Source organism: Oncorhynchus masou, chromosome 12 (assembly GCF_036934945.1).
Source record: "Oncorhynchus masou masou isolate Uvic2021 chromosome 12, UVic_Omas_1.1, whole genome shotgun sequence".
In the NCBI taxonomy this organism is placed as follows: Eukaryota; Metazoa; Chordata; class Actinopteri; order Salmoniformes; family Salmonidae; genus Oncorhynchus; species Oncorhynchus masou.
In genome coordinates this window covers 4,285,548-4,297,690 of record NC_088223.1, presented here as the reverse complement: position 1 = coordinate 4,297,690, position 12,143 = coordinate 4,285,548, and the positions used below count along the sequence as shown (strand labels likewise).

Below are 12,143 nucleotides of genomic sequence, written 5' to 3'. Positions count from 1 at the left end.
GTTAGCCAACTCCACTCAACCATGTTAGCCAACTCCACTCTACCATGTTAGCCAACTCCACACTACCATGTTAGCCAACTCCACTCTACCATGTTAGCCAGCCTAGCTACCTGCCTCCTCTACACTCTAACCACTAGGCTACCTGCCACCTCTACACTCTAACCACTAGGCTACGCTGCCTCCTCTACACTCTAACCACTAGGCTACGCTGCCTCCTCTACACTCGAAACACTAGGCTACCTGCCTCCTCTACACTCGAAACACTAGGCTACCTGCCTCCTCTACACTCTAAACACTAGGCTACCTGCCTCCTCTTCACTCTAAACACTAGGCTACCTGCCGCCTCTACACTCTAACCATTAGGCTACCTGCCGCCCCTACACTCTAACCCCTAGGCTACCTGCCACCTCTACACTCTAACCACTAGGCTACCTGCCACCTCTACACTCTAACCACTAGACTACCTGCCTCCTCTACACTCTAACCATTAGGCTACCTGCCACCTCTACACTCTAACCACTAGGCTACCTGCCTCCTTTACACTCTAACCACTAGACTACCTGCTGCCTCTACACTCTAACCCCTAGGCTACCTGCCGCCTCTACACTCTAACCACTAGACTACCTGCCACCTCTACACTCTAACCACTAGGCTACCTGCCTCCTTTACACTCTAACCACCAGACTACCTGCCGCCTCTACAATCTAACCACTAGGCTAAAGACATTCCAGAATCATTGATACTGTTGATTTTTGTCAAATATTTTGTGAGAAGAATCATCTTTGACCTTTATCCTCATTAGTGTTAGTTGATATTTAATCTCTCTATCAGAGGTTTCTGAGATGTAAAACACTTTTACAGGCATTTGCAAGACATTATAATCTGTGCAGTGTGTTTGCAAAATAGATTACAGTCTAGTCTAGGAAAATAAAGTTGAAATGTTGAAAGTTTTACCTGGAAAGCCAGCATAGATTTTAGGCAACTATCTTACCTGTCTATCTATTTGTCTCTTCCCTTCAGAGATTGACCAGGGCACCTGTGGCGACCCAGGGATACCGGCCTACGGCAAGCGGGAGGGGACAGGTTTCCGCCACGGGGACAGGCTGCACTTTGAGTGTCTCCCTGCGTTTGAGTTGGTGGGGAAGAAGAACATCACCTGCCAGAAGAACAACCAGTGGTCAGCCAAGAAACCCAGCTGTGTCTGTAAGCAGTGATATGTCTCCTATACAACACATAATGTATGCTAGCCCAGCTGTGTCTGTAAGCAGTGATATGTCTCCTATACAACACATAATGTATGCTAGCCCAGCTGTGTCTGTAAGCAGTAACATGTCTCCTATACAACACATAATGTATGCTAGCCCAGCTGTGTCTGTAAGCAGTAACATGTCTCCTATACAACACATAATGTATGCTAGTCCAGCTGTGTCTGTAAGCAGTGATATGTCTCCTATACAACACATAATGTATGCTAGCCTAGCTGTGTCTGTAAGCAGTGATATGTCCCCTATACAACACATAATGTATGCTAGCCCAGCTGTGTCTGTAAGCAGTGATACGTCTCCTATACAACACATCATGTATGCTAGCCCAGCTGTGTCTGTAAGCAGTAACATGTCTCCTATACAACACATAATGTATGCTAGTCCAGCTGTGTCTGTAAGCAGTGATATGTCTCATATACAACACATAATGTATGCTAGCCCAGCTGTGTCTGTAAGCAGTAACATGTCTCCTATACAACACATAATGTATGCTAGCCCAGCTGTGTCTGTAAGCAGTAACATGTCTCCAATACAACGCATAATGTATGCTAGTCCAGCTGTGTCTGTAAGCAGTGATATGTCTCCTATACAACACATAATGTATGCTAGCCCAGCTGTGTCTGTAAGCAGTGATATGTCTCCTATACAACACATAATGTATGCTAGCCCAGCTGTGTCTGTAAGCAGTGATATGTCTCCTATACAACACATAATGTATGCTAGCCCAGCTGTGTCTGTAAGCAGTGATATGTCTCCTATACAACACATAATGTATGCTAGCCCAGCTGTGTCTGTAAGCAGTGATCTGTCTCCTATACAACACATAATGTATGCTAGCCCAGCTGTGTCTGTAAGCAGTGATATGTCTCCTATACAACACATCATGTATGCTAGCCCAGCTGTGTCTGTAAGCAGTGATATGTCTCCTATACAACACATAATGTATGCTAGCCCAGCTGTGTCTGTAAGCAGTAACATGTCTCCTATACAACACATCATGTATGCTAGTCCAGCTGTGTCTGTAAGCAGTAACATGTCTCCTATACAACACATAATGTATGCTAGTCCAGCTGTGTCTGTAAGCAGTGATATGTCTCCTATACAACACATAATGTATGCTAACCCAGCTGTGTCTGTAAGCAGTAACATGTCTCCTATACAACACATAATGTATGCTAGCCCAGCTGTGTCTGTAAGCAGTGATATGTCTCCTATACAACACATCATGTATGCTAGCCCAGCTGTGTCTGTAAGCAGTGATATGTCTCCTATACAACACATCATGTATGCTAGCCCAGCTGTGTCTGTAAGCAGTGATATGTCTCCTATACAACACATAATGTATGCTAGTCCAGCTGTGTCTGTAAGCAGTAACATGTCTCCTATACAACACATAATGTATGCTAGCCCAGCTGTGTCTGTAAGCAGTGATATGTCTCCTATACAACACATCATGTATGCTAGTCCAGCTGTGTCTGTAAGCAGTAACATGTATCCTATACAACACATAATGTATGCTAGTCCAGCTGTGTCTGTAAGCAGTAACATGTCTCCTATACAACACATAATGTATGCTAGTCCAGCTGTGTCTGTAAGCAGTGATATGTCTCCTATACAACACATAATGTATGCTAGTCCAGCTGTGTCTGTAAGCAGTAACATGTCTCCTATACAACACATAATGTATGCTAGTCCAGCTGTGTCTGTAAGCAGTGATATGTCTCCTATACAACACATAATGTATGCTAGCCCAGCTGTGTCTGTAAGCAGTAACATGTCTCCTATACAACACATAATGTATGCTAGCCCAGCTGTGTCTGTAAGCAGTAACATGTCTCCTATACAACACATCATGTATGCTAGCCCAGCTGTGTCTGTAAGCAGTAACATGTCTCCTATACAACACATCATGTATGCTAGTCCAGCTGTGTCTGTAAGCAGTAACATGTCTCCTATACAACACATCATGTATGCTAGCCCAGCTGTGTCTGTAAGCAGTAATATGTCTCCTATACAACACATAATGTATGCTAGCCCAGCTGTGTATGCTAGCCCAGCTGTCTGTGAGTTATACGTCTCCTATACAACACATAATGTATGCTAGTCCAGCTGTCCGTGAGTTATACGTCTCCTATACAACACATAATGTATGCTAGCCCAGCTGTCTGTGAGTTATACGTCTCCTATACAACACATAATGTATGCTAGTCCAGCTGTCCGTGAGTTATACGTCTCCTATACAACACATCATGTATGCTAGCCCAGCTGTCTGTGAGTTATACGTCTCCTATACAACACATAATGTATGCTAGTCCAGCTGTCCGTGAGTTATACGTCTCCTATACAACACATAATGTATGCTAGCCCAGCTGTCCGTGAGTTATACGTCTCCTATACAACACATCATGTATGCTAGCCCAGCTGTGTCTGTAAGCAGTAACATGTCTCCTATACAACACATCATGTATGCTAGCCCAGCTGTCTGTGAGTTATACGTCTCCTATACAACACATAATGTATGCTAGCCCAGCTGTCCGTGAGTTATACGTCTCATATACAACACATAATGTATGCTAGTCCAGCTGTCCGTGAGTTATACGTCTCCTATACAACACATAATGTATGCTAGCCCAGCTGTCTGTGAGTTATACGTCTCCTATACAACACATAATGTATGCTAGTCCAGCTGTCCGTGAGTTATACGTCTCCTATACAACACATCATGTATGCTAGCCCAGCTGTCTGTGAGTTATACGTCTCCTATACAACACATAATGTATGCTAGTCCAGCTGTCCGTGAGTTATACGTCTCCTATACAACACATAATGTATGCTAGCCCAGCTGTCCGTGAGTTATACGTCTCCTATACAACACATAATGTATGCTAGCCCAGCTGTCTGTGAGTTATACGTCTCCTATACAACACATAATGTATGCTAGCCCAGCTGTCTGTGAGTTATACGTCTCCTATACAACACATAATGTATGCTAGCCCAGCTGTCTGTGAGTTATACGTCTCCTATACAACACATAATGTATGCTAGCCCAGCTGTCTGTGAGTTATACGTCTCCTATACAACACATAATGTATGCTAGCCCAGCTGTCTGTGAGTTATACGTCTCCTATACAACACATCATGTATGCTAGCCCAGCTGTGTCTGTAAGCAGTGTATGCTAGCCCAGCTGTGTCTGTAAGCAGTGTATGCTAGCCCAGCTGTGTATGCTAGTCCAGCTGTCTGTGAGTTATACGTCCCCTATACAACACATCATGTATGCTAGCCCAGCTGTCTGTGAGTTATACGTCTCCTATACAACACATCATGTATGCTAGCCCAGCTGTCCGTGAGTTATACGTCTCCTATACAACACATAATGTATGCTAGCCCAGCTGTGTCTGTAAGCAGTAACATGTCTCCTATACAACACATCATGTATGCTAGCCCAGCTGTGTCTGTAAGCAGTAACATGTCTCCTATACAACACATCATGTATGCTAGCCCAGCTGTCCGTGAGTTATACGTCTCCTATACAACACATAATGTATGCTAGCCCAGCTGTGTCTGTAAGCAGTAACATGTCTCCTATACAACACATCATGTATGCTAGTCCAGCTGTGTCTGTAAGCAGTGATATGTCTCCTATACAACACATCATGTATGCTAACCCAGCTGTGTATGCTAGCCCAGCTGTGTATGCTAGCCCAGCTGTCCGTGAGTTATACGTCTCCTATACAACACATAATGTATGCTAACCCAGCTGTGTCTGTAAGCAGTAACATGTCTCCTATACAACACATCATGTATGCTAGTCCAGCTGTGTCTGTAAGCAGTGATATGTCTCCTATACAACACATCATGTATGCTAACCCAGCTGTGTATGCTAGCCCAGCTGTGTATGCTAGCCCAGCTGTCCGTGAGTTATACGTCTCCTATACAACACATAATGTATGCTAGCCCAGCTGTCTGTGAGTTATACGTCTCCTATACAACACATAATGTATGCTAGCCCAGCTGTCTGTGAGTTATACGTCTCCTATACAACACATCATGTATGCTAGCCCAGCTGTGTCTGTAAGCAGTGTATGCTAGCCCAGCTGTGTCTGTAAGCAGTGTATGCTAGCCCAGCTGTGTATGCTAGTCCAGCTGTCTGTGAGTTATACGTCCCCTATACAACACATCATGTATGCTAGCCCAGCTGTCTGTGAGTTATACGTCTCCTATACAACACATCATGTATGCTAGCCCAGCTGTCCGTGAGTTATACGTCTCCTATACAACACATAATGTATGCTAGCCCAGCTGTGTCTGTAAGCAGTAACATGTCTCCTATACAACACATCATGTATGCTAGCCCAGCTGTGTCTGTAAGCAGTAACATGTCTCCTATACAACACATCATGTATGCTAGCCCAGCTGTGTCTGTAAGCAGTAACATGTCTCCTATACAACACATCATGTATGCTAGTCCAGCTGTGTCTGTAAGCAGTGATATGTCTCCTATACAACACATCATGTATGCTAACCCAGCTGTGTATGCTAGCCCAGCTGTGTATGCTAGCCCAGCTGTCCGTGAGTTATACGTCTCCTATACAACACATAATGTATGCTAACCCAGCTGTGTCTGTAAGCAGTAACATGTCTCCTATACAACACATCATGTATGCTAGTCCAGCTATGTCTGTAAGCAGTGATATGTCTCCTATACAACACATCATGTATGCTAACCCAGCTGTGTATGCTAGCCCAGCTGTGTATGCTAGCCCAGCTGTCCGTGAGTTATACGTCTCCTATACAACACATAATGTATGCTAGCCCAGCTGTCTGTGAGTTATACGTCTCCTATACAACACATAATGTATGCTAGCCCAGCTTTCTGTGAGTTATACGTCTCCTATACAACACATCATGTATGCTAGCCCAGCTGTGTCTGTAAGCAGTGTATGCTAGCCCAGCTGTGTCTGTAAGCAGTGTATGCTAGCCCAGCTGTGTATGCTAGTCCAGCTGTCTGTGAGTTATACGTCCCCTATACAACACATCATGTATGCTAGCCCAGCTGTCTGTGAGTTATACGTCTCCTATACAACACATCATGTATGCTAGCCCAGCTGTCCGTGAGTTATACGTCTCCTATACAACACATAATGTATGCTAGCCCAGCTGTGTCTGTAAGCAGTAACATGTCTCCTATACAACACATCATGTATGCTAGCCCAGCTGTGTCTGTAAGCAGTAACATGTCTCCTATACAACACATCATGTATGCTAGCCCAGCTGTGTCTGTAAGCAGTAACATGTCTCCTATACAACACATCATGTATGCTAGTCCAGCTGTGTCTGTAAGCAGTGATATGTCTCCTATACAACACATCATGTATGCTAACCCAGCTGTGTATGCTAGCCCAGCTGTGTATGCTAGCCCAGCTGTCCATGAGTTATACGTCTCCTATACAACACATAGTGTATGCTAGCCCAGCTGTGTCTGTAAGCAGTAACATGTCTCCTATACAACACATCATGTATGCTAGCCCAGCTGTGTCTGTAAGCAGTAACATGTCTCCTATACAACACATCATGTATGCTAGCCCAGCTGTGTCTGTAAGCAGTAACATGTCTCCTATACAACACATCATGTATGCTAGCCCAGCTGTGTCTGTAAGCAGTAACATGTCTCCTATACAACACATCATGTATGCTAGTCCAGCTGTGTCTGTAAGCAGTGATATGTCTCCTATACAACACATCATGTATGCTAACCCAGCTGTGTATGCTAGCCCAGCTGTGTATGCTAGCCCAGCTGTCCGTGAGTTATACGTCTCCTATACAACACATAGTGTATGCTAGCCCAGCTGTGTCTGTAAGCAGTAACATGTCTCCTATACAACACATCATGTATGCTAGCCCAGCTGTGTCTGTAAGCAGTAACATGTCTCCTATACAACACATCATGTATGCTAGCCCAGCTGTGTCTGTAAGCAGTAACATGTCTCCTATACAACACATAATGTATGCTAGCCCAGCTGTGTCTGTAAGCAGTGATATGTCTCCTATACAACACATCATGTATGCTAGCCCAGCTGTGTCTGTAAGCAGTGATATGTCTCCTATACAACACATCATGTATGCTAGCCCAGCTGTGTCTGTAAGCAGAGATATGTCTCCTATACAACACATAATGTATGCTAACCCAGCTGTGTCTGTAAGCAGTGATATGTCTCCTATACAACACATCATGTATGCTAACCCAGCTGTGTCTGTAAGCAGTGATATGTCTCCTATACAACACATCATGTATGCTAACCCAGCTGTGTCTGTAAGCAGTAACATGTCTCCAATACAACACATAATGTATGCTAACCCAGCTGTGTCTGTAAGCAGTAACATGTCTCCAATACAACACATAATGTATGCTAGCCCAGCTGTGTCTGTAAGCAGTAACATGTCTCCTATACAACACATCATGTATGCTAACCCAGCTGTGTCTGTAAGCAGTAACATGTCTCCAATACAACACATAATGTATGCTAGCCCAGCTGTGTCTGTAAGCAGTAACATGTCTCCTATACAACACACAATGTATGCTAGCCCAGCTGTGTCTGTAAGCAGTAACATGTCTCCTATACAACACATAATGTATGCTAGCCCAGCTGTGTCTGTAAGCAGTAACATGTCTCCAATACAACGCATAATGTATGCTAGTCCAGCTGTGTCTGTAAGCAGTGATATGTCTCCTATACAACACATAATGTATGCTAGCCCAGCTGTGTCTGTAAGCAGTGATATGTCTCCTATACAACACATAATGTATGCTAGTCCAGCTGTGTCTGTAAGCAGTGATATGTCTCCTATACAACACATAATGTATGCTAGTCCAGCTGTGTCTGTAAGCAGTGATATGTCTCCTATACAACACATAATGTATGCTAGCCCAGCTGTGTCTGTAAGCAGTGATCTGTCTCCTATACAACACATAATGTATGCTAGCCCAGCTGTGTCTGTAAGCAGTGATATGTCTCCTATACAACACATCATGTATGCTAGCCCAGCTGTGTCTGTAAGCAGTGATATGTCTCCTATACAACACATAATGTATGCTAGCCCAGCTGTGTCTGTAAGCAGTAACATGTCTCCTATACAACACATCATGTATGCTAGTCCAGCTGTGTCTGTAAGCAGTAACATGTCTCCTATACAACACATAATGTATGCTAGTCCAGCTGTGTCTGTAAGCAGTGATATGTCTCCTATACAACACATAATGTATGCTAACCCAGCTGTGTCTGTAAGCAGTAACATGTCTCCTATACAACACATAATGTATGCTAGCCCAGCTGTGTCTGTAAGCAGTGATATGTCTCCTATACAACACATCATGTATGCTAGCCCAGCTGTGTCTGTAAGCAGTGATATGTCTCCTATACAACACATCATGTATGCTAGCCCAGCTGTGTCTGTAAGCAGTGATATGTCTCCTATACAACACATAATGTATGCTAGTCCAGCTGTGTCTGTAAGCAGTAACATGTCTCCTATACAACACATAATGTATGCTAGCCCAGCTGTGTCTGTAAGCAGTGATATGTCTCCTATACAACACATCATGTATGCTAGTCCAGCTGTGTCTGTAAGCAGTAACTTGTCTCCTATACAACACATAATGTATGCTAGTCCAGCTGTGTCTGTAAGCAGTAACATGTCTCCTATACAACACATAATGTATGCTAGTCCAGCTGTGTCTGTAAGCAGTGATATGTCTCCTATACAACACATAATGTATGCTAGTCCAGCTGTGTCTGTAAGCAGTAACATGTCTCCTATACAACACATAGTGTATGCTAGTCCAGCTGTGTCTGTAAGCAGTGATATGTCTCCTATACAACACATAATGTATGCTAGCCCAGCTGTGTCTGTAAGCAGTAACATGTCTCCTATACAACACATCATGTATGCTAGTCCAGCTGTGTCTGTAAGCAGTAACATGTCTCCTATACAACACATAATGTATGCTAGTCCAGCTGTGTCTGTAAGCAGTGATATGTCTCCTATACAACACATAATGTATGCTAACCCAGCTGTGTCTGTAAGCAGTAACATGTCTCCTATACAACACATAATGTATGCTAGCCCAGCTGTGTCTGTAAGCAGTGATATGTCTCCTATACAACACATCATGTATGCTAGCCCAGCTGTGTCTGTAAGCAGTGATATGTCTCCTATACAACACATCATGTATGCTAGCCCAGCTGTGTCTGTAAGCAGTGATATGTCTCCTATACAACACATAATGTATGCTAGTCCAGCTGTGTCTGTAAGCAGTAACATGTCTCCTATACAACACATAATGTATGCTAGCCCAGCTGTGTCTGTAAGCAGTGATATGTCTCCTATACAACACATCATGTATGCTAGTCCAGCTGTGTCTGTAAGCAGTAACATGTCTCCTATACAACACATAATGTATGCTAGTCCAGCTGTGTCTGTAAGCAGTAACATGTCTCCTATACAACACATAATGTATGCTAGTCCAGCTGTGTCTGTAAGCAGTGATATGTCTCCTATACAACACATAATGTATGCTAGTCCAGCTGTGTCTGTAAGCAGTAACATGTCTCCTATACAACACATAGTGTATGCTAGTCCAGCTGTGTCTGTAAGCAGTAACATGTCTCCTATACAACACATAATGTATGCTAGTCCAGCTGTGTCTGTAAGCAGTGATATGTCTCCTATACAACACATAATGTATGCTAGCCCAGCTGTGTCTGTAAGCAGTAACATGTCTCCTATACAACACATAATGTATGCTAGCCCAGCTGTGTCTGTAAGCAGTAACATGTCTCCTATACAACACATCATGTATGCTAGCCCAGCTGTGTCTGTAAGCAGTAACATGTCTCCTATACAACACATCATGTATGCTAGTCCAGCTGTGTCTGTAAGCAGTAACATGTCTCCTATACAACACATCATGTATGCTAGCCCAGCTGTGTCTGTAAGCAGTAACATGTCTCCTATACAACACATCATGTATGCTAGTCCAGCTGTGTCTGTAAGCAGTAACATGTCTCCTATACAACACATCATGTATGCTAGCCCAGCTGTGTCTGTAAGCAGTAATATGTCTCCTATACAACACATAATGTATGCTAGCCCAGCTGTGTATGCTAGCCCAGCTGTCTGTGAGTTATACGTCTCCTATACAACACATAATGTATGCTAGTCCAGCTGTCCGTGAGTTATACGTCTCCTATACAACACATAATGTATGCTAGCCCAGCTGTCTGTGAGTTATACGTCTCCTATACAACACATAATGTATGCTAGCCCAGCTGTCCGTGAGTTATACGTCTCCTATACAACACATAATGTATGCTAGTCCAGCTGTGCGTGAGTTATACGTCTCCTATGCAACACATCATGTATGCTAGCCCAGCTGTCTGTGAGTTATACGTCTCCTATACAACACATAATGTATGCTAGTCCAGCTGTCCGTGAGTTATACGTCTCCTATACAACACATAATGTATGCTAGCCCAGCTGTCCGTGAGTTATACGTCTCCTATACAACACATCATGTATGCTAGCCCAGCTGTGTCTGTAAGCAGTAACATGTCTCCTATACAACACATAATGTATGCTAGTCCAGCTGTCCGTGAGTTATACGTCTCCTATACAACACATAATGTATGCTAGCCCAGCTGTCTGTGAGTTATACGTCTCCTATACAACACATAATGTATGCTAGTCCAGCTGTCCGTGAGTTATACGTCTCCTATACAACACATCATGTATGCTAGCCCAGCTGTCTGTGAGTTATACGTCTCCTATACAACACATAATGTATGCTAGTCCAGCTGTCCGTGAGTTATACGTCTCCTATACAACACATAATGTATGCTAGCCCAGCTGTCCGTGAGTTATACGTCTCCTATACAACACATAATGTATGCTAGCCCAGCTGTCTGTGAGTTATACGTCTCCTATACAACACATAATGTATGCTAGCCCAGCTGTCTGTGAGTTATACGTCTCCTATACAACACATAATGTATGCTAGCCCAGCTGTCTGTGAGTTATACGTCTCCTATACAACACATAATGTATGCTAGCCCAGCTGTCTGTGAGTTATACGTCTCCTATACAACACATAATGTATGCTAGCCCAGCTGTCTGTGAGTTATACGTCTCCTATACAACACATCATGTATGCTAGCCCAGCTGTGTCTGTAAGCAGTGTATGCTAGCCCAGCTGTGTCTGTAAGCAGTGTATGCTAGCCCAGCTGTGTATGCTAGTCCAGCTGTCTGTGAGTTATACGTCCCCTATACAACACATCATGTATGCTAGCCCAGCTGTCTGTGAGTTATACGTCTCCTATACAACACATCATGTATGCTAGCCCAGCTGTCCGTGAGTTATACGTCTCCTATACAACACATAATGTATGCTAGCCCAGCTGTGTCTGTAAGCAGTAACATGTCTCCTATACAACACATCATGTATGCTAGCCCAGCTGTGTCTGTAAGCAGTAACATGTCTCCTATACAACACATCATGTATGCTAGCCCAGCTGTGTCTGTAAGCAGTAACATGTCTCCTATACAACACATCATGTATGCTAGTCCAGCTGTGTCTGTAAGCAGTGATATGTCTCCTATACAACACATCATGTATGCTAACCCAGCTGTGTATGCTAGCCCAGCTGTGTATGCTAGCCCAGCTGTCCGTGAGTTATACGTCTCCTATACAACACATAATGTATGCTAACCCAGCTGTGTCTGTAAGCAGTAACATGTCTCCTATACAACACATCATGTATGCTAGTCCAGCTGTGTCTGTAAGCAGTGATATGTCTCCTATACAACACATCATGTATGCTAAC

At 43.7% G+C, this 12,143-nt stretch overlaps 1 protein-coding gene across 1 annotated transcript in view; it reads left to right on the top strand.

Annotated features, from left to right (window-relative positions):
- Positions 1–12,143, top strand: part of LOC135549478 (CUB and sushi domain-containing protein 1-like) — a 1,027,892-nt gene that overhangs the window by 542,184 nt on the left and 473,565 nt on the right. Inside the window, 1 exon segment of the mRNA XM_064979475.1 lies at positions 1,021–1,203. Coding sequence (XP_064835547.1) covers positions 1,021–1,203 — 183 coding nt within the window.